General features: G+C 35.0%; 2 protein-coding genes across 4 annotated transcripts; both read left to right on the top strand.

Moving 5' to 3' along the window:
* Positions 1 to 2945: 2945 nt before the first annotated feature.
* LOC132168794 (endoribonuclease Dicer homolog 2) lies at positions 2946 to 14555 on the top strand. 3 transcript variants are annotated; one of them, XM_059579845.1, is made up of 23 exons: positions 2946 to 3042; positions 3180 to 3259; positions 3643 to 3820; positions 4270 to 4383; positions 5358 to 5492; positions 6028 to 6112; positions 6236 to 6300; positions 6403 to 6543; positions 6818 to 6946; positions 7046 to 7193; positions 7277 to 7376; positions 7822 to 8017; positions 8106 to 8266; positions 8525 to 8743; positions 8867 to 9087; positions 9475 to 9746; positions 9849 to 10276; positions 10393 to 10496; positions 11106 to 11302; positions 11882 to 12091; positions 12916 to 13326; positions 13536 to 13814; positions 13941 to 14555. In XM_059579845.1, the coding sequence occupies exons 2-23, from the start codon at positions 3204 to 3206 to the stop codon at positions 14283 to 14285; spliced, it is 4194 nt and encodes a 1397-aa protein (XP_059435828.1). In that variant the 5' UTR covers positions 2946 to 3042; positions 3180 to 3203; the 3' UTR covers positions 14286 to 14555. The 3 variants fall into 3 exon arrangements, with proteins under 3 accessions (XP_059435828.1, XP_059435829.1, XP_059435830.1); XM_059579846.1 differs by lacking the exon at positions 4270 to 4383; XM_059579847.1 differs by lacking the exon at positions 11882 to 12091.
* A 1726-nt stretch (positions 14556 to 16281) lies between these two features.
* LOC132168797 (uncharacterized) lies at positions 16282 to 19002 on the top strand. Its single transcript, XM_059579850.1, has 5 exons — positions 16282 to 16592; positions 16693 to 16791; positions 18136 to 18206; positions 18305 to 18367; positions 18454 to 19002. Exons 1-5 carry the CDS (start codon positions 16529 to 16531, stop codon positions 18748 to 18750), a joined length of 594 nt encoding a protein of 197 aa, XP_059435833.1. The 5' UTR covers positions 16282 to 16528; the 3' UTR covers positions 18751 to 19002.
* The last annotated feature ends 3763 nt before the right edge of the window (positions 19003 to 22765 follow it).

Below are 22765 nucleotides of genomic sequence, written 5' to 3'. Positions count from 1 at the left end.
TAACCAATTATGAAAAATTACTTGTTGACCAAGTCATCTTGTTCTTTATATCTTTTGAATTACAAAAGTAAGTGAATTGAAGTAGGTGTGGAAAATTTTGTTGGGACGACTTAATTAATATATGGAAATTGAAGTTTGAGCCTCGGGCCCTACATGAGCGATACATGCACCCACGCAGTTGCATTAAACTTTTTAAATAAAAGTTATATTTGAAGAGAATTTTTTATTTTTATTTTGGAGAATTACTTTTTTTAAAAAATCAAACATCAAGCTTTCTATAACTTTTTTATTTTTTATTTTTTTATTTTTTATTTAAATATTAGTTTTAATTTTTTTTTTCTTGGTGGATGAGATAGAAAGAAAATAAATATATAAGGAAGGTTAAAAAACTAAATAACTCACTTTTTGGTTTAGTACCACCAATCAGGAAGTGACACCTAAGCTCATCATACCAAACTTAAGTTTAGAAAGAAAAAAAAAAAAAAAAACAAATTAATAGGGGTGGTTGCCGCAGCCACCCCATGTGAGGGTGACTATGCGCCACCCCTTGGGCGGAGGTGGCCCGTGAGCCACACCTAGGCCATGGGGGTGGCTCTCTCACTTGGTTGGCTACAAATCATTTTTTTTAAAAAAAAAAAATTAATTAATTAATTAAACCTGATATAATCAGATGTTTTGGTTTTTTTTTTTTCTTAACATGTTCCACACTCCTCATTGGTGGGCACAAAATGGTGGTTTTATACACCATCCTCATTGAAGTTATTCTCAGTATTTGGAGAGTTTCTCTCATAAAAGTTAAATTTAAAATAAGGTATAGAACTTAAGAGCATCTCCAATAATGATGGCTATTTTAACAATTTAGTATATACAATTTTTTTAGCTACTAGTTTTTTAATATAAATTTCAACAAATTATCTATTCAACTCTCTACTTTATTTAAATATTATTTTTATTCTTCGTTAATGGAGAAAGAGAGAGAGAGAGAGAGAGTGGGGAAGAGATAAATGATTTAAATAATTGTAGGGAAAAAAAAAAAGAAGAAGACAATTTCTGCCTTGGCTTACAGCTTGCAATTCCTTGGACTTCAATAAATACATATTAAAAATTTTGTATACTGTATACACCCCTTTTGTCATATGACTCATATTTGCTTTCATTTTCTTTCATTTTGTGTTTTGTTTTGTTTTTTTTTAAAAAAAAAAAAAAATTCTGGCAACATGTTATTTTGTACACGTGACAACATTTTATTGGCATTATATGTTTTTGCCTTTTCTTGTACACAAGATTTAAATTTTGTTAAGTTTCAGAAGGTAGATGAAGAGAAGTATTAAATTGATAAAAGTGCATTTATCAATTTTATCCCTTTTTAAAAACCTAAGTCTCTTTTTGCAAAACTACATTTAGCCAATTTTGTATTTGACTAAAAAAGAAACAATGACAGATACTGCGAATGCTTTCAAAGATTCTACATTTTTTTTTTTTCAACCATAAATGCTTGTTAAGATTCCGATGTTGCGTAAAATTATTCCATGTTGTTTTTTTTTCTTTGGAAAGTTCAGCTTTTCAAATTCTTACATCGATTGATAATGTTTCCGAAGAGTAATTGTTAAATCATTGATGTCCATAAATAACCATAAAACTATATATATATATAATTCAAGTGGTGGCCAAATTTATTTATTTAAAAAAAAAAAATCATTTTTATAAGAAAAAAATTGAAAATTATCTCCTTTTCTTTTGTAAATTTGTTTATAATTTTTTTAAAATTAAAATGTCCGTGTTAAAAAAATTAAAAATTTTTGTTTAAAGAAAAATTTCCGGTTTTTTTAATAACAATTAAAAAAAAATATTTTTTTAAATTAAAATTTTTCATTTTTAAAAAAATTATTATTTTTTGAAATTTATAAGAGTATTTTTGTCTTATTAAAAATTTACAAGGGTATTTTTATCTTTTTATTAGCCTTGGGAGACATTGACATGTTTTGGTAGTTTGAGGGGGCATTGTTATAATTGAAAGTCTTAGGGGACATTGTCAATTATGTGGTAGTTCGAGAGGTATGTGAACTTTAGCCCCCCCTTTTTTTTCTCAAGACAAGAATATTATTAAAAAATTAATAATTTTCAAATTAATTTTTTATAATACATTAACAAATAGAGCTGAAGAACATTAAAGAAGCAAAACAAATAATAAAAAGGATGAAAATATAGCAATACTTGCAACCTTGCTAGTAATCATATATATTTTTGGCAAAGTCGCAGCCAATTGAACTACCCCCCTTGGAAACGTAATCATATTCTCTTTATACAGTAAAAAAAAGAAGAAAAAAAAAAATTTACTTAGTGTTAGAGGTTCATTTGACAAAGCTTTTTACTTTTTAACAAGAAAAGAAAAAATATATCAAATAATTTTAACCACAAAATACTTATAAAACACTCAAAAACTACTTTAATTTTTATGTTATATCAAAACATTTTTCAACTAAAAAAAAGTACAATTTAAAAAACATTGTCAAACGAAATCAAAATTACTAATAAAAAAAATATTATTACTGCACAAAACAAAGAAATCATACCTCTCAAAAAAAAAAAAAAAAAGAAAAAAAAAATTCGAAAGGTAAAGAAAAGAAAGGGAAAAGAGAATAAAACCAGAATCTATAAAGGGCAACCCTTTTTCCATGTTAAAAAGAACACGTACGAGAAAAAGGAATAACTTCTTCCGAAGTCCAAAGCATAAAAGAATCACTTCCAGTTCCCACTACAAAGAGAATCAATTCATCCTCTTTGTGGGGTCTGAAGCGAGACTGTTGGTGGGTATGAGACTATGGAGTCTTTTCATTCTGATAACTTGGGCAACAAGTTACTCTTTACCATCATCCATCATCGTCATCTGCTTTTGCTATGCTCTCTTTGTGTACCTGTGGGGTCTGTGTATTATATAGCTTTGCAGCTGCTTCAGTCTCTGCAACGCTCATGTTTGTTTAAGTTCTCTAAGGATCTTTCTCTTCCTCTACCGTACCGTTTAGAGCTCTCATTAGCTGTTCTGTGAGTTTCCCACTTCTCAACTTTGGCTTTTATTTATTGAGTGCCAATTACACTTTGACATTTTTATGGGATTTTTTTTTTTTTTTTTTTTTGTTTTTTTGGATTCATTGGTTTTGTCTTGATCAATGACGGTGCAGAGAGAAGCAGAGAAGCCAATTACTATGGAAATAGGCGAATCCCAGCAACTATCTGTTGATCCTCTTCCATTTGCCAGAAGGTAGTTCCTAAATTTTCTTTCTTTATTTTTGGTTGATGAGAAAATTTTTGGAAAAGAAAAGAGCAGAAATATATACTCTTTCTTCATCAAACATCTATTTTCCTTTATCTTCTCATCACTCCGATAGTGGGTCATTACTATCTTCTCAAATTGAATTTTTTCTTCTTCTTCTTTTTCATTGTTTGGTGATGGTAAAATGAAGTACAATAAAGGGCCAGAATTTGGTTTTAATTTTCTCTGCTTTTTTTTTTTCCCGGTAGTTTCGATTTACCTTCATCTCCAAGATAAGGGTTTACTAAGAGTTTGTCAAGTTGATATTGTTTTGATGTTCTTTATGTTGTGTGTTTCTTTGGGTAAGTAAATATAGGGTGTTGTTGTTGCAGTTATCAGCTTGAAGCACTGGAGGTGGCAATCAAGCAGAACACTATAGTGTTTTTGGACACTGGCTCCGGCAAGACTCTGATTGCAATCATGCTTCTGCGCAGCTACGCCTACCTTCTCCGCAAGCCTTCACCTTTCATTGCAATCTTCTTAGTTCCCCATGTTGTCTTGGTCTCTCAAGTATGGCCTCTGCAGCCTCCTTCTCTCTTTCTCTTTGTGCTTGCACTCAATGTATGTATTTGGCATTTTTAATTCTGAGTTGATAATTTGGAGTTGTTAGTTATGGATGATAAAACAAGCATTGTAAGAAAATTTTGAAATTTGTTTCTTTGGTTGTTGAATATTTGGAAAATTTAAACTTCATGCGTCTCAAGCATATCTATGCAATTTGGAATTCTCAAATTTGGGTTTCGGAGTTAAAAAAGTTTCCTTATGTTTCCTATTCAAGTTTTAGCAGTAAAATAAAGTTAGATATGGGTATTTGAAACTGAAATTCAGAAATTTCATTTCTTGTTTACATTACAACATGGATAGGAAATTCTGGAATTACAAGTCAGTAGCTGTTGAAGATGAAAATCAATACCCAGTTGTTCTTGTTTTTGTAATTTTGTTTTTCTCCTTATCTTTAGCAAGCCGAAGCTGTGAAAATGCATACTGACTTGAATGTGGGTATGTATTACGGAGATATGGGAGTTGACTTCTGGGATGCTGCTATGTGGAAGGAAGAAATAGGAAAACATGAGGTGGGAATTTTTCATATATACTTCGATTAGAAAAAGAGAAACCATGTTTATGTGCTGCTTAGTATTTAAGTTTCCAAGTTTACAATTTCTCCATTAATTTCTTTGTTTCCAATTTTTTTGTTCCATGAAAACCTTTTATTAAGTCATTGATTATCTTAAAAGCTTAAGCTAGATAGGAAATGATGAATTTAATAATTTAATTAATATTCTAACATTTCTCCTCACGTATAAGCTTTAACTTCCCCTCAATAGTTGAATTCTAACACATGGACTATTTAGTTGAAATGGGAGGTGAATGAGAAATCACCACTTATAACACTTAAGCTTAGACTTAATCATTTAAATTAATATTCTAACAGCTTTTACTCAAAAGCATCTATTTTCATTTCTAGAAATGCACTGGACTTTGGCAGAAGCTATTCATGAAGGTGTAAAGTAGCCAAAACATGTAATTTTCATAAAACATTGATTGACATGGTGCTGATAAGTTCTGTGAGATTGATGGTGTGATATACCCTCTTCAACTACAGTGCAGACAAGAGCCATTGAACAATTTGTTTGCTCTTAGCGATGCATAAGAAGAACTATTATTTAAGACATTCTATGTGGGTTGTAAACAAATCTCAAAACAATAAATGACTTCTTTATATGCTTTTTTCACAAATGAGAATTCCTGTCCTGCTCACCAACTTCTATGAGGAAAGATGGTTTCATTGTTTGCATGAAGGTTCTATAACATTTATATTTTTGGATCAAATTATAATGTGATTTCCTTATATTAGTAACATGTGGCATCCTCAAGGCTTGTGGTCCTTGTATCAAATGGCATCTCCTCTTCCCTCAAACAAGGAGAGGGAGTGAAATCATAATTTTAATTCCGTATGGGTGTGTGAGTGTATTTTCCTATAAAAGAAAGAACTCAATCAACAATAACTTACAGTTATTTTATTTATTTATTTATTTGCTTTCTGCAGGTGCTTGTGATGACACCTGCAATTTTGCTTGCTGGCTTGAAGCATAGTTTTTTCAAACTAAGCATGATAAAGGTTTTAATAATTGATGAATGCCACCATGCCAGGGGTAAGCACCCTTATGCTTGCATTATGACGGTAAGTTATCTAATCTTGTTTCTTTCTGTATCAGCAGGCTACCTCTAGCATCATAATGATCATTATTGCGCTTAAGTGCTTATACACAGAAAAATCCTCTAATAAAATAGGTTTAACTGCTTAATTTTTTGGGGATAAAGTTTTTCACGTCCAATTTATTTTTTATTTTTTTATTTTTATTTTTTTTTTATGTATATATAAGCCGTTTCATTTGTATTTGTATTTGTTAATCTTAGATGTATTTGTATTCTAAACTGACTAGTCTGTAATCTTTGGATATAAAAATGTGCAATCATATTTTCTGGAGTGTGTTTGCAAGGGAAATGCATGGTAGTTGAGGTTTTTGGACCTATAATGCATGACAGTTGGCAGATATTGTGCTGACGTTGTTATTGCTTTCAGATTGGGTTGAGTTAATCAATTTCAATTATTTAACTCGGAGTTCATGTTACTTTGTTATTGCTTATTGATGTGTTTGCTGCCTGTAAAATGCATGCTTTTTTTGTATTTGAAGTATCTGGAATGGCATTTGCAGGAGTTCTATCATCGTCAGTTAGGTTCTGCTGGATCTGATCTTCCTAGAATATTTGGGATGACTGCTTCCCCCATAAAGACAAAGAGTATGCAATCTTTGACAATGATTTAGACTATTTTTTATTAGTTTTTAAATTTCTTCTTTTTTTGTTTGGTGGTGAATATCAACCTTTGATTTTAAACCTATCGCCCCTTTCCTGTTAATATAGGTGGAGACTCTGAAAACTCTTACTGGGAAAAGATTTCCGAACTTGAGACCATGATGAATTCAAAGGTTGCTTCTGTTCCTTTGTATATAAGTATGTTGTCCTCTCACTCCGTATCTGTATGGTGAACAAGTGATTGACTACTGGTTTTCTTTCCCTGTTGGTTTAAGGTGTATACTTGTGCTAGTGAATCTGTGGTTGCTGAGTATATCCCATTTTCGACTCCGAAGTTTAAATTCTATAGGCACACGGAAATTCCATCTACCTTATATGAACGACTAGCTCGTGATTTGCAGGGTTTAGAAGAAAAGGTAAGCACATTTTGTGTTTACTTTTTTTTTACAATATTAAATTGTAATCTATGCTTCATGAAATGTAAATCGCCATGCTAATATGTTGTGCTTGAAGCCTCTGCATTTCAAAATTAAATTTTAATTTCCATTCTTTAAGTATAATTTCAGTTATGTATTCTTGTCATGTAGTTCTTTTGCAATCAGCTTGTTCTTTTATAATTCTATATGTTTTAACTTGAAAGGACTAGCTTGCTTCCTTGAGAGCACTGACAGTTGATTTGGTTCTTATCAGCATGTACTCTCACTGAAAATGCTTGATCTCGAAGAATCTGTTGCAGATGCTACAAGCAAAAAGATAAATAAGATTTGTTCAGCTTTAGTATTCTGTTTGAATGAGCTTGGTATTTGGCTGGGTCTAAAGGTATTAATCAGTCTATGTCTTCTATGTTTTTGGCTTAGCTCTATTTTCAATGCCTTTTGTATGGCGAACATCACTGATTGTGCATTTTTTGTGTAACAGGCTGCAGAGTCCTTTTCTTGCAATGAAACTGACATATGCAATGAAACTGACTCAATTCCATGGGGAAAACTGGATGTGCGTAGTCAGGCAATTGTTAATAATTTCAGTTTGGATGCATTCCACACATTTGCCACTCATGTTCCATCAGGTACTTTAATTCTGAATAAATACTGTTGATTTGAGTTTTTGTTCGTTGATTACATTCTTTCTTTCTCCCCTTCATACGTTCAGGTCCAGAGTGGTCTATTGGTGATAATGATAAAGCCAATATGGATGCAGGGCTTGTAACTTCAAAAGTTGTTTGTCTCATTGAATCTCTTCTTGAATACAGGTTGGCATGTTGTGCATCATCATTAGCTTTGGGACATATGTCAAATGTGATTTTGTATATTATAGTAATGTTTATACTCTTAGCTTTGCAATATCCACTTCAAGTGCCTGAAAGTTAGGAAACATTGATCTCTCTAACACAATGATAATTTAAAGGAGGCTTGAATGACCTTTTCTAAGTTTGATGCAAATCTATGTTAGGAAGGTTTGCTAAACTTGGCTTTTGCCATAAATTCTATATAGAACATTTTGCTCATTAAATGCTTCAATCTCAATTCTAGATAAGTCATGGTTTGGCCCAAGTTTGGGAGTCCTATTCTTTCATTTGTTTGATTTTTTTGTTAAACTTGTCTAAGATAATAGGAGTATTCATTTCCAACATTTTTCTTTGTTTCAGTTGTACATCATTGCTTGTTGATGAGTTATCATGCATTATGTGAATACAGGGATTTAAAGGATATTAGATGTATAGTCTTTGTGGAAAGGGTCATTACAGCTATTGTCTTACATTATCTTTTGAACGAGTTGCTTCCGAAATACAACAGCTGGAAATCTAAATACATTGCGGGAAATAACTCTGGGTTGCAATCCCAGACAAGGAAAAAACAGAATGAAATTGTGGAAGAATTTCGTAAAGGCATGGTATGTTCTTTCCCACCACTTAGTTTCACATGAATGTGTTTTGTTAATAATTTCCTTGTTTGATTGTGAGTGTGAAATGTGTTTATAGGTGAACATCATTGTTGCAACATCAATTCTTGAAGAGGGTTTAGATGTTCAAAGCTGCAACTTGGTGATTAGATTTGACCCATCTTCCACCGTTTGTAGTTTCATACAGTCCAGAGGCCGTGCTAGAATGCAACATTCAGATTATGTATTAATGGTGAATAGGTAACGTTCTTTAAAACATCATTTGACATTACACCTTTAAAACCATGTTCATTCAAGGAAGGGCTGTTGAAAGCTTCTAATGAAAATTTCCACCTTTATTTTGTTTCCAATTTAAGACTACTCTTTTAAAAGAGTTCCAGTCATTTTTTTCTCCCCCTTATCTTCTGATTTACTGTTTCTTCATATGAACTAAGTGTTGATCTTAGAACATATATGGTGTACTTGGTATTCAATACTTTGTCTTTTGTTAATCTATAGTGAGGATTTTGCTACTCGATCTCGACTAGAGAAATATCATGCTAGTGGAGATACTATGAGAACGGCATCCTTACGCCATGCTTCGCTTCCTTGCTCACCTCTTCAAAGTAATTTAAAAGATGAGGAAGTTTATGATGTTGAAAGCACGGGAGCGTCTGTGACACTGACTTCTAGTGTTGGTTTGATACACTTCTATTGCTCACGGCTCCCTTCAGATCGGTTAGTTTATTCCTCATTACTAATCTTTATTTTCCATGCTGCTATATATGTTGTTTATAATTTATTAACTTCAAGATTTTTTGTGTACTTGACCTCGTGTTGACTTGGTTTTATTTCTTCTAGCTATTTTAAACCGGCTCCGAGGTGGGATGAGAAGACTCGCACTCTACATCTTCCCAAGAGCTGTCCTTTACAGAATGTTGTTGTAGAAGAAAATATTAACTCTAAAATTATGAAGCAGACTGCCTGCCTTGAAGCATGCAAGAAACTTCATGAGATGGGTGCTTTGACAGACAATCTTGTTCCAGATGTTGTAGTGGAAGAAGGCACGGCACAAGAATGTGGTAATGTTATTGTATTGTAGCCTTTTTTTCCTTCCTGCTTTGATGGTCTTCCACTTTGTTCTTGCAATGTTTTTTTATAACACAGTTTGGAGGAGTTGAAAGCTTTATTCTTCACTACTTTGTATCTTTGTACAACTAGTTATATTTCTCCTTTCATGATTAGTTATCATGATTTTCTTGTTCTTTTTGCCTCTACTATCTAGGTGGCTTCTCTTGTATACTTCTTGTGTACATGAGGGGGTCTTACACTTTTAATGATATTTTGATTAATTATCAAAATTTTCTTTTTATAACATAGGGAGAAGCCTGTGGCCTTTTCTCCCTCCAGCCTTCTTTTTTTGAACCTCTTGATTGCTACTTTTGCTCGTCTGACTCTTTAATGCACAGGGAATGAACGTTATATTTATGAGCAACCCAGTTACTTCCCACCTGAACTGGTCGGTTGTTGTCCAAAGAATTCTAAAATAATGTATCATCGCTACTTAATCGAGTTGAAGCAGAACTTTGGTTATGATGTTCCAGTTCATGACATCATGCTTCTCATGAGAAGTGAACTAGATTCTGATGTTGGAAGCATGCATTTTGACTTGGACGTTGATTGGGGTAGCTTGGCAGTGAACTTTAAATATGTAGGAGTGATTCATCTTAGCCCAGATCAGGTAACTTTCTCTTTTTTTCTTTGCTTACTTTGCTCTTTAACTGGTGTATATGAAATAAATTTATAAAGAAATTTGTTTGTGTTTGTGAAACTTTGTTTGCAGGTCCTTTTGTGTAGAACGTTTCAGATAGCTCTTTTAAGAGTTCTTAAAGATCATAATTTGAATAATTTAAAGGATCTTTTGGATGGAGATTATCCGGTAGATAATATTGAGATTGACTATCTTTTGCTTCCAGCCACTGGCAAAGATGGGATACCTTTGATTGATTGGGAGTGTATTACTTCCGTTCACTTTTCATTTGAAAAGTTTTGGGAAAATCACTTGAATTGTTCTCATCCAAAGGGTTATGCTCGTTGTGTACATACCATAGATGGTTCTGTATGCACATGCATGCTTCAGAATTCTGTGGTCTATACCCCTCACAGTGGTCATGTGTACTGCATAACTGGAATTTTGGAATTGAATGGAAACTCACTTCTGAAGCTAAGGAATGGCAGAATGGTTACATACAAGGAGTACAATGAAGAGCAGTATGTTATTATTATTAACTTCTGAATGAAAAGATATTGTTGTTCTTTCATCTAGTTGGAATGTATTACAATTGTTTAATGCTAAATTATAATCTATCTAAATCCTTCCATTACAGGCATGGCATCAAGCTGCGTTTTGATGACGAATCATTGCTTAATGGGAGACATATGTTTCGGGTGCAAAATTACCTTCAGAGAAGCAGAAAACAGAAAGAGAAAGGTTTAAAGTTCTTACTTCTTATTTGTTACATTCTCATTCCTTCTTTTTAGCACAAGCAAAGCATGACTAAAATCATTGGTCATCTTCCTGTTGTTGCCTCTACTCTATCAAAAATATATCGTAAACTAATCAATCATCATAATCCATTGTGTATCATGATTTTTCTTGTATAGGCTTTCGGATTAAGGATGTATTAGTCTTGTTGATACTGCCCTCTATTTATAATGTGGTTTGTATGAAATGGAATAATTCAAATTCTTTGAATAGAAAATTTTATAAATGCTTCTTTTTTTTTTTTTTTTTTTTTTTTCAATGGCCCTATGTAACACAATTATTTAGATTTTGTATTGTTGGTTTTACACTTTATATATTCATTTTACTATGAACAAAATGGATTATTTTTCTCTGGAAATTGTATTCTTTATTTACTCCCCACATCCAGTTTGCATTATAATATTTTGATGAGAAGGGAGCAGTAAGATGAATAGGATGCCCTAGATATTTCTTTATGAGGATTTCAGTGCTTCCATTAGATTCGGTTGTCATTGTCTATTACATCTATAACATTATTTTTCTCTTAGTAAACATTGACATATTTTATTTTTTCAGAATCAGGTCGTACAACAGTTGAATTGCCTCCAGAACTTTGCAAAATAATCATGTCACCAATATCAATCACTACATTTTATTCGTTCTCATTTCTTCCTTCGATCATGCATCGGCTTGAGTCTTTGCTTATAGCTGTCAATTTAAAAAAGATGCATTTGGATCATTGCATGCAAAATGACGTTATTCCAACCATCAAGGTATGTAATCCTTGACATTTATGTGGTGAAGTGCTAGTCCATTTTATATGATGACACATTTACATTTTTTGCTTATATGATATTGTGTGTCTGTTATCATACGTATGCACAGTAGAATGGCTGGTTACTATTAGAACAGTGGAGTTAAACTGTATTTTTTTTTCCACCATGTGTTTGGCAGATAAGGCAGATAGTTCCTGTTTCGTTTTGTGAAAACAATTGGTTTCAAGCATGAAACTTTCTTGTATCCGCTTGTAAAAATGCATACAGCTACATTTACGCTTAATTTTAGGCCAACTTGCACTTTCCATCGACGTTCCATGACATTTCATAGATTAAGTATCTAATGAGTTATAGTAGATATTCTATATAGTTATATTTGTTGTATCAGTACATTTAGTATCAATAAATTCATCTAGTGTTTGGGGACCATGACTCTAAAATGATTTAAACTGCAGGCCTTGGCCTCTCTCTCTTACTGTGGCATGATCAACTGTATATTATTGATTTTATAGCTCTATCGTTAGTTGTATATTGAGTTTTTGTTTGAACTTGTACTCAACATAATCTTCATGGTAGGTCTTGGAAGCAATTACTACTAAGAAATGCCAAGAGGCATTCCACTTGGAATCCTTAGAAACTCTTGGAGATTCTTTTATCAAATACGCTGTTAGTCAACAGCTTTTTAAGACCTATCAAAATCAACACGAGGGTGTCCTTAGTGCGAAGAAAGAAAAAATAATTTCTAATGCGGCTCTTTGCAAGTTTGGATGTGACCGCAAACTTCCGGTAAATTTTCTTTTCTAATAATTCCTTAAATTCTTGGTGTTGTCATTGTCATGAATTTGTTGCTGCTCTTCACTTTTTCAATTCTGTAGTACACTTATTGTTCGTATTTTTTATACTTCAATTCTATTCTGAATCAAATTTAATCCTAGAAGATTGTTGACCTTGAATTTAAATTGTAATTGGTATGAGTTTCTGTTTTCTTCCCCATCTCTTCATCAAAAGGTGCATTTTTCTAATCTAATATGGAGGTGGTGTAATTTTTTAATGCAAAAGTATTCTTCTTCTTCTTCTTTTTCTTGAGCCTTTGACAAATGGGTTTGTTTTGAAGTTTACATGATATATGCTTGATCCTCTTGTATTGCATCTAGGACTGAAGTTCTCAGACATGATAGCATAAAATTTCATGCCATTCTCTTTTTGCTTATTTTCTTGGTTGTATGGGCTTGCATACCATTCTTGTTGACTACAATATATATATACATATATATATATTAGTTACCTTTAAGTTTAGTATCTCTAATGTATATATTGTCTGTGAACCCCGTCTCTACTCCTTGTGTAAATATTGTTTCTCAAGGATCCTGAATTATTGGTGTGAATTAACTTGTAATTCTGCAAAACTCTTCCTTTATTGGATTTTTTTTTTAGAAAATATTTTAGGCCTTTTGCTACTTTAGATTTCATCATGTGCATCAAAGGTTAAGGTTTCTTTGGAGCTCTCTTTGTGATATAAGTACTTCTAGATTGCTTAATTGTGAGAGGATGTTTTCAGCTTTGTATTTTGTATTATATAAATGACTTGTTTTTCATTCTTGAAATTGTAGGGATTTATTCGGAATGAGTCATTCGATCCTAAAAAGTGGATAATTCCTGGAGACAGATCTCAAAGTTATGCATTAAGTGAGGAGTTGCTTCTTAGTGCGAGGAAAATCTATGTTAGGGAAAGTAGGAAGTTGAAAATTAAAAGGGTTGCTGATGTTGTTGAAGCACTAATTGGTGCATATCTTAGCATAGGCGGTGAAACAGCAGCCTTATTATTTATGGATTGGATGGGTATAAAGGTAGATTTCCACACTACACCGTATGAGAGGCTCTTCCAAGTTCATGCCGAGAAACATCTGAATGTGAGAGATTTGGAGTCTTTGTTGAACTATGAGTTCCATGATCCTTCTCTGCTACTGGAAGCTTTGACCCACGGTTCTTACATGCTTCCCGAGATTCCAAGATGTTATCAGGTAAATTTGATGACACTTTATATAAGAATTATACCGATAATTTCATCAATCAACTTCGTTATATTTTGGCAGTATATGTTGTATAACAACTGGTCTATGCATTTTATGTTAACATAGACACATACACTCAAAACACACGTTCTATCTCTTGATCTCACACGTTCTTGTGTATTCTTTTTGACTTTGTTAAGAGCTTGTTACTTGTGCAGCGACTTGAATTTCTTGGGGACGCTGTGTTAGATTATCTCGTGACGATGCATTTCTACAATAAATATCCTGGGTTGTCACCAGAATTGTTAACTGACATGAGATCTGCTTCTACGAATAATGATTGTTATGCAAGATCTGCAGTCAAGTTTGAACTGCACAAACACATCCTTCATACCTCACGAGAACTCCACAGGCATATAGTTGAAACAGTTAACAACTTTGAAAAGTTATCTTTAGAATCAACTTATGGATGGGAGTCGGAGTCAACTTTCCCCAAGGTTAGATTATCGTGTTTATTCTTTTGGTTTTTTTTTCATCCTCATTAAGACAATTTTTTCCTTTTTTTTTCTCAAGTTCTTTGGTTTTATTTGATAAATCATCACATATTTTCCGATTTGTGATAGGTACTTGGTGATGTTATAGAGTCTTTGGCAGGAGCCATTCTTGTCGATTCAGGATACAATAAGGAGAAAGTCTTTCAGAGTATAAGGCGTCTTTTGGAGCCTTTGATTACTCCTGAAACAGTGATGCCCCATCCTGGAAAGGAGTTAAATGAGTTATGCCAAACAAAGCATTATAATATGAAAGAACGCATCAAGTCTCATAACAAGGGTATGACTTCCATTACAGTAGAGGTTGAAGTAAATGGGATCTCTTTCAAGCATACAGCTACGGCTGCTAAAACTAAGACAGCGATAAAGATTGCATCCAAAGAAGTATTGAAGTCTCTGAAGGAACAAACCCTATGAAATGAATTCGAGAAGCAAGTCCATACCAAAGTTTTGAGCTTCTTGTGGTAAAAATTAATAGGATAGATGATATATGAGTGAACATTAAGGAAAATTTGCAGTTACATACCTATAAGTTTTTTCATGTATTGAGTCATAAATTTTATGTTTTGGGTACCAAGGAAAAAAAACAAAATTCGTTGTGTAGGTTGTAATCTCATATCAAAGTTCTCATATGGTGTAAAGTGGTATTGTAATTTTCTGAAATTATAAAACAGATTCCAAAATGCACCTAGAGGGGGGTCAACATGTGTTTATCAAAATAATGCGAAATTAAATATAAGAAGCATGCAACAATCAATCACCAAAATATGTAAAACTGTAAATTACAGATACATATTTTGGTGACGAAGAGAAATCTTTTTAGAAAATTCTCTAAAAGTAAAATATTTCTAAAGCATTCAAACCTAGGAAATCACTATAAGAAAATCCATAATACAGACATAAGGGCCCCGTTTGCCAACAGTGTGGACAGTGCGGAACGGCACTATACCTGGTATTGTTCCAGCTACAATGCCATTCTTCTGATGTGCAGCAAAATTTTCAGACTTTCAGCAAAAAGTTTACGCGAATTTCAAAAACAACTCAAATAATTCACTGTCACACATCCCAACAAGTAACCAAGGAATAACTAAGCTAACCATGTACTAACTCTACTTTGTCTTTCAACAAAAAAGAGAAAAAATTAACAACTTTTCTGCTGCAAAGCACTCTTCTCCCACATTTTTTCAACGAAATTTCTTCTTCCTCTCCTCTGTACGCCGACAGCCCATCTCAAATCATATTTTCTTCCTTAAATCCTAAATCCTAAACAAAAAAACATAAGCTCTTTTTACAAGTTAACACGGAAGTATAATTAATAAGGAATTTATATATAAACTTCTCAGGTCAACGCGCTTTTATTAAAAATTCTCTAAGTGTTTTTTTTTTTTCGGAAATTGACTCATTGGGTCAATCGAAATTATAATAAAACTCAAAAAATCTCATGGAAGAAATATATATAAATCTCATGGAAGAGAGCTGCCTTAATATATTTAATTAGTCCAAATAAGCCTGATAGGCCAACTAAATCCAGCCAAGCTCAAATGGACGGGCACACAAGACACAAGTAATAGAAAGATATGTTATTTTCACATTATCCGAACCACTGCCAATTGGATTTATAAGGCCCATTTATTCTCGATGGCTAACGGGTGTTTGCATAATAAGTTTGATAATGTCAGTTTGATCGTCGTACTTCGATTTAAACCAAAAACACCAGTCTAAGGATCACCCATAATAGTTGACGTAGAGGAGGATGAAAGCAGGATTGACAATTTCTTATATGACTTGCAAATTTGTGAATTTAACACAAAATTGATGTGTTAGGAATGGTCATTTAACTAAATGAGTCGAGTTTTGATTAATCTCTATAATTTTACTTATGCATCAACATGGCCCAAATCTAACACGTGATATTTAGGGTCCGTTTGAGAGTACGTTTTTTAAAAAATAATCTGCATTTTTAAAATCAAATCGCAATTTTAGAGTGTTTGGAATTACGATTTTAAAAACGTAAAATTTAAAATCGTGGAAAAATCCGTGATTTCTATAAGCTGACTAGAGGATGCTTATTTGAAAATGTGTGAATTTAAACTAAAATCACAATTTGCTTAAAACAATATTTGGCGCAATATTTATCTATTTGGCTATGAAACCGCAATTATATGCTAATGTTATTCAAACACTCAATTGATTAAAAAAATTATCTCTTAACATATTTTACTAAACGCTTATGCAATTTTAAAAAGTAGGAATTTCATAAACATAATTTTTAAAAACGCAAATTTTAAAATCGCACTTATTAAAATTGAACTCCCAAACGGACCCTTAATATGGTCAATTTTTGATATAATATGCAAAATTCGAAAATAAATCTAACAAAAAATTAATAGAGTTTAAAATTTAACCCAAAACAGAGAAAGACTGTCGACAGGAGAAAAGGGAAGGGTTGAGAGACTTCAAATCAGACCCCTTAGCGCTGCTCCCAAGATATCGGCCTCCTCTGCGCCACCGCCTCTCTCTCTACACGACACCTCTACCGCTCCTTCTCCACCTTCCTTTCCGGACAGCCTTACCAGCTCCCGCCAATTGGCTTGGCGTCGTCTTGTGGCTCCTCCTCTTCCGATTTTCCACCGACTCTTCTCGGCGATAACTTGTTTTCGATGGGGCATACAAGCAAAGACCTTCTACAGTTGGAGCGCAAGAATTCCTCCACCTCCCCATTAGGTCTCTCTCTCTCTCTCTCTCTCTCTCTCTCTGTGTTTGTTATTTTGTACGTGGTTGCTGATTCCTCGTCTAACTCTCTGTGTGTTTGTGCTTTGTGCAGAGTCTACGCTTCTTGTTTGCAAAAAAGACTCGGTCTCTCAACCCCAGAAACCCCTCCCTCATGGAAAGCCCATCACTGCCCCTCTTCCCAAAAGCGAAGGTACCCATCTGAATTTTCTCATTCTATGACTTTATCAGCTAAGATTGTGTTCGAGTGAAAGAGTAATCTTATTGATTTTTCCCTAATGTGAGAGATTGAAGATAGTTTAAATTATGTTTGAAGTTTGAACTTGTTTAGAATCTACAACTCGAGTTGCTGGTCGTAATTTAAACTTTACTTACTACCTATAAGATGATTCTAGTTTAAAATTTAAGTGACCCGCTTTGATGTATGGTTGGTGACTTTGCAGCTCAAATCTGCCATCAAATATTTTCTCCTATTGTTGTATGACTGGCGATTTTCTGTTCAAATTGTTTGTATGCCAGGTAGTTGGAACATTGTTACTTAGCAGCCTAATCTGAACACTTGTGTAGTTTATTACCTACTTTGATTTCTAATGCAAAAGGTGGGTTTGGGGAGGTCATTATAAGATCATGTATTCTTGTTGAAGCATAGTCGATATGTTGTGTTTAATGTGGTGTATTTGAAAATAGCGGAATGTATGGAGTTTTGAAGATAATAGAGACTTTGGTGGTAGAGCTGAAAAGGATTATGTTCAACATATTATTATTATTTTTGATAACGTAAGAGAACTTTACTCAGATTAATTGTACGTCGCAAACGCATACTATACAACAATCCTCACCGTTAATCAAACTCCTACGAGTAACTGACCCCGCCTGCTAGAACCAGTTACCAGGTGACCCAGGAGCTTTCACCCCTGACGGGCTAAGCAGTTTATCCTCATTCCCAGGATGCATCGAAACGAAAAGCAAGTAGTAAAAAAAAAAATGAATAACAACACATCTTCTCTCTTCTCTTCTTCTCTCTTCTCTTCTCTTCTCTTCTCTTCTCTTCGCTTTTTTTGCGATTTTAAGGAGATTGCATTACTTAAATATAAAAAAAAAATTACATGGAAAGCTTTCATGGAATTATACGTTGTGATATCAAAATTTATAGTACATGAAAACTGCTTATAAGTTAGATTTGTCTTGGCCATTGAGAAGAGCTAAGGTTTCTCACTGTGATGTTTTCTTTTTTTTCAAAGACCATTTGCTTGGATTTGGAGGGTACCATGTGGTCTTTCATGTTATAAGTGGAATATACATAGGTAATGGAGGAGGTGTTTTGGAGAGTTCAGACAGACATTATTCAAATAACCAAAAATATTAATGAGCTTTGGTGCCAAAACTTCCACTTTCTACATTGGATACATGTATTTTGATATGTCCAGAAGATTTAAAGTTCCACTGGATGAATTTTTTTATTAAAATAAAATTGAAAGGAAATAAAACACTGATGCTTCCTAACAGTCGGTGCTTAATTTTTTTGCCTTTGCTGCAGTTTTGGGAAAAGTTAAAGACTTCTTAGGAGTGATATCAGAAGATAATGAAAGGCTTCAGCTTGGTGCAAAGGTTGCGCTTTGATCTTTTACCCAAGTTGTATTGTTTTATTGAATTCCAATGTCTTTTCGTTTTCCCTAAGCTGTTTTTTACGATTTACCAAAATGCAGGACAATTTTGAGAACTGTGATATTGAAGTGCTCACCGGAAATGAATCTGAAATCATTGAAATGGTAATTGGCGGAATCCCACACAAAAAAAATCCACTCTTGCAATCATTGAATTCATAACTGATTTTTTAAGTGCATCTTAATAACAGGATTTGATGCTTGGTGTTGCTGATCTTCATACCCCTGAGGCTGTTGCTGCTGCGGAATCTGCAATTGCTGGTTATCAGTCTAAGATTCCATTGTCTGCGAGCAGTAGTGGAACAGATTCAGAAGATAGCAGTGATAATGACAGTGATGATGACGAAGAAGATGACAATGGTGATAATGAAGCTGAGGAAAGATGCTCTCATTTGAAACTCAAAAGGTCAAAGTTTGGTCCAGATAATTCTTCGGGCAAAGATGCCAGTCAATCAGAAAAGCGACCGAAGATTGTTGAACTTTCATGAAAGCTTTCTAGTGAAAGAAGTCTGGATCCAGAACTGATGTGAAATTTCTTCTTGTTGGAGTTCTACCAACAGGGAGGATGGTGATTGGAAGCCGTAAGTTCTTGCTTTAACATGCAGGGTGAAGGACAGTATATATAAGGTCAAAAAGAAGAGATCCCTTGTACCAAAGGCGTGTAGTTTTCTGCATAAGATCTAACATGCATGCACTCGTCAATCTTGATTAAGAGTTAATTGTGATTGCATTGGGAAATAGAGCTTGTCTATAAAAAAAAAAAAGTAGTCTGTAAGAACTTTTTTAAAAAAAAACCTCATTTTTAAGATTCTCTCAAAAAATAGAAGTCAAAAAGTGATTTTTCAATTTTTTTTTTTTTTTTTAACCAAACGGATCTATATTTGGTCAGTACAGTTTTTAAAGTACTAAAAATATTTTTTTAAGGTCCTTAACATAATTCCAGTAAGGTTTTTAAAATCAATATATTAGCTAGACTTTTAGTAATTCTACTACACCCACAACTCAATAAATGGAGGCTATTGATCTTTATGTTCCCCAATACATGCAAAAAACAGTGTACAGTGACTTACTTTCAATCTGATTCATTGCCTACTTTGATTCATTGTTGGAGATCTAATTTTAAGTTTTTTTATAAGAAGAAAGAGAGAAATGAAGTTAAATCTAGACCATTGAAAAATTATAGTACATATTCTGTAGATTTTTTATAGCATCTAAGTGTACATTTTTTAGGGGGGAAATTACCTTTTGCCCCATGAACTACCAATTGTGACACTCAATCCCCATGAACTATCATTTTGTGCCCAAAATTTCAATTTATGTCAATTAAAGGCTCATTTCGTTAATCAAAGCTGTTAATTCAGATGGTTTATCAGTCATTTTGCTCCTATGAACTACAACGCATTATCATTTTGACCGTTTGAGTTAACGCTTTTGACTGACAGAATATGTGTTTTGGGCACAAAATAGTAGTTCATGGGGGGTCGGGTATCACAGTTGGTAGTTTATGAGGGTAAAGTGAAAATGCGTTGTAGTTTATGGGGGCAAAATATAGTTTCCTCTTTTTTAGGACACGCAAAAAATGATAATAGATCTCGTCAATTATATTTAATAAAATAAAAATTTAATAATAAAGTAAATATAGATGGTTTTGATAACATATACACGAATGTCTATTAACAACGCATAAAGAATAATTGATTAGATTTGTGGACGTACAAAGAAACACTTATGGTATTAGAACTTATGTCTTATCAAGTATGTTATCACTTTTTAAATTGGTTTATTTTGCAGCAGCAGCCAATACTGTACCGGTCCCAGTGGACCACCAGATGCCGACAGTTCTCAAAGCCTTAGTGGAAGCCTCGGGCCCAGACCAAGTCTTGGAGCCAAGGGACAAAAGACAATTGCTTCAAGTATCGCAAAGCTTTGGGTTTCCAATAGCGATACCTTTGGCGAAGTCTGCCACACTGCTCCTCGAACCTCTCTAACTTGGCAGTAGTGGCCTTCAAAGATTCTTGAGCCTTTTCACGGCTCTCTTTGGATTGAGCCAGTTGAGCCTCAGAAGGCTTCCGATAATCCTCCGCCGAGTCACAGGCCTGTTGAAGATCTTCCAAAACCTTGAAGTGTTCCTTGGTAGCATGAAGAGCTGTTGTATCCACTTCTTTTGCATGTGCAATGAGCTCCCTGTTCTTCTGATCCCCGACATTCAGAAGCTCTTCCAATTAAGCATTGGCAACCTCCAGGTCGGCGTGCCTCTGTTTGCTTTCAAGAAGTTCCTGATCCTTGGCGGCCGATAGTAGCCTGAGATTCTCCACTTCAAAACCTGAGGCTTCTTGCCGGTTAACCCTGTCGAAACCTGAGACCTCCTATCGGTTGCTCAACTTCCGAACAAATTCTTGAAGCTCAATCGTCTCTGAGGGGTACTCCTACAGCCCCTTTATAAATTCATCGTATAGGCCAACTAGCTGAACTGATGACTGAAAAAGAGTATAGGTAGAACAAGTTAGTCGAAATGCTGAAAGAAAAAAAAAGAAAAGAAAGAGAAGGTAAGGAAATGTACCGCAAAGTGGTGGTGGATAAGCGTATTCTCGGACATCTCAGGAGTAGCTCTCCCACCGAGTATAATCAGCAGGTAGCAGTTTTCTAATGGCAGTCAAAGGGTTCATTTTTAAACCTTTTGTCAATGACTTGAGCAAAGGTGACCTCCCCTTGCAATGACCCTTGATCAGTTGTCCCCTATACACAGACTCCTAGCTTTCAGGCCTAGCGGAAGAAGATGGAAGATCAGCTTCTGGGGAGGAAGGCTTGGTGCCATCTGCAGTAGCGACCATGGCACGATCACTAGGTACCCAAGAGCTTGGTTCCTTCGAAGCCCGGGGGCAGTATATGTAAAGGAGTAACCTCCAAAATGTTCACCTCCCGTTCTTGAGGAGGATCAGCTAAAACAATAGAAGTGTGCGGCTCCTCGTAAGTCGCTGTAGTGAAGTAGGTACCGGTGGACCTAATAAGGCCTAGAAGTTGTTGTCACCGATCAGTCTTTGCCTTCTTCAAAGGCTCTTCCAATGGGGCCTTGCCTTTTTCAGCCTTCCGTTTACTTTTCGAAATAGGAGTAGTTACCCCAATCTCTCCCGAGCCACCACCAGTGGTTTCAACAGTAGCGACTGCCCAAAGCCTCACCCCAAGCCCGGGGCTCAGCAGAAGGCTTAGAAGCAGCACCGATAGACTTGTCCCCGAGCGTCGACTAACCCCTTTCGGGCGTCAACTTCAAAGTAGCAGCCTTAGGGGCAGATGCCCTAACATCAGCAAAGCCTTCCGAATGACTAGTAAACTTGTGTGCCTGTGCTTTCTTAACCCTGTCACCATGGACCCGGGCAGGTGACTTGTTGACAACCTTGTCAGAAACTGGTACCGGCTTCCGAGGTTTCCCTCTTCTGTCCTAAAAAACCTTATTTTTTAGAATGTGGTAACCCAAATGCTCCCAAAGGGTAAAATCAGTAACGATGGTGCTGAAAGCCATCCAGGTCACATTCGCTGGGAGCAGGGAAAAAACGAGGATCTCGTCGACTCGACTTCGCTGCTCCGAAGTAAGCTTGGGACATTCCTCCCCCAAAGATAGACGTGAGGAAAACACTCAAGCCAAGCAACAACAACAACAACCAAAAAAAAAAAGAGAAGATACTAACAATCCGGTTGAGGAAGTCTTAATTCCTGAGGAATTTTATACCCCGATGAAGAAGCCTCGGTAGAAGACGCCTCCTAGGCGCCCCAAACGTAAAAGAACTGCTCCGGCCAGTGTTTGTTGTTGGAATAGGTGGAGCCCAATTTGATGAATTGATTATTCCCTCAAACCATGAAGGTCGCCAACTCGATGTTGTGGTAGAAGTGGGGACCATAAATGTTAAGAAATTCCAAGACAGACATCTTCTGTCTGAGGAAGATAGTAGGCCACAACAGATTAAGTAGCAAAAAAATACCTCCGCCCATTGGGCATCAATTGACATCACGCAACGCCAAGATGGGATAACAGCTCCCGAACGATAGAAGGAAATGGGAGGCAGAGTCTAGCCCGGAACATCCTTTAATAGACATAGATGTCTCCAGGACCATCAATCATCCCGGTAGATTCGTTAAGAAAGTGGAGCTATATCAAAGAAGGAATGTCATAGTTGTGTCAGAGCACCTTCTCGTCGGTCGGAATAAAGCAAGATCGTTGCTGGTGGGGAAGGTCCAAACGAAGGGAGGGCCCAACGTCGAAGCGTTGTGCCTCAATAGTAGGACGAGTTTTTGAGGAACTTCCTCCCCTGTGAATCAGAGGAATCTTTGGGGAATGTTCGTCAGAGACTTCCTCATCTAAAAAGGCTGGTTGGTTGGAAGAAGACATGGCCTTAGGACAAAAGGAGGATAGAAAACTTGCAAAAATCCCCAAAAACAGAAAAAAGGAAGCTTGAAGAATGAAATAAATGGTAGAAGGAAGGAAGAAGAGAGGTTATTTATAGGGAGAAG

This window comes from Corylus avellana, chromosome ca2 (genome assembly GCF_901000735.1).
Source record: "Corylus avellana chromosome ca2, CavTom2PMs-1.0".
NCBI classification, from domain to species: domain Eukaryota; kingdom Viridiplantae; phylum Streptophyta; class Magnoliopsida; order Fagales; family Betulaceae; genus Corylus; species Corylus avellana.
This window is presented reverse-complemented; position numbering and strand designations above follow the sequence as displayed.

What these genes read in the sequence shown, in the direction of transcription:
- LOC132168794 (XM_059579845.1), top strand. Translation starts at nt 3,204, where the DNA reads ATGGAAATAGGCGAATCCCAGCAACTATCTGTTGATCCTCTTCCATTT. An exon ending in AAGGAGTACAATGAAGAGCA is followed by an intron (nt 10,277 to 10,392) that starts GTATGTTATTAT and finishes CTTCCATTACAG; the next exon opens with GCATGGCATCAAGCTGCGTT. An exon ending in GATGTGACCGCAAACTTCCG is followed by an intron (nt 12,092 to 12,915) that starts GTAAATTTTCTT and finishes TTGAAATTGTAG; the next exon opens with GGATTTATTCGGAATGAGTC.
- LOC132168797 (XM_059579850.1), top strand. Translation starts at nt 16,529, where the DNA reads ATGGGGCATACAAGCAAAGACCTTCTACAGTTGGAGCGCAAGAATTCC. An exon ending in TTCCTCCACCTCCCCATTAG is followed by an intron (nt 16,593 to 16,692) that starts GTCTCTCTCTCT and finishes TGCTTTGTGCAG; the next exon opens with AGTCTACGCTTCTTGTTTGC. An exon ending in GGCTTCAGCTTGGTGCAAAG is followed by an intron (nt 18,207 to 18,304) that starts GTTGCGCTTTGA and finishes ACCAAAATGCAG; the next exon opens with GACAATTTTGAGAACTGTGA.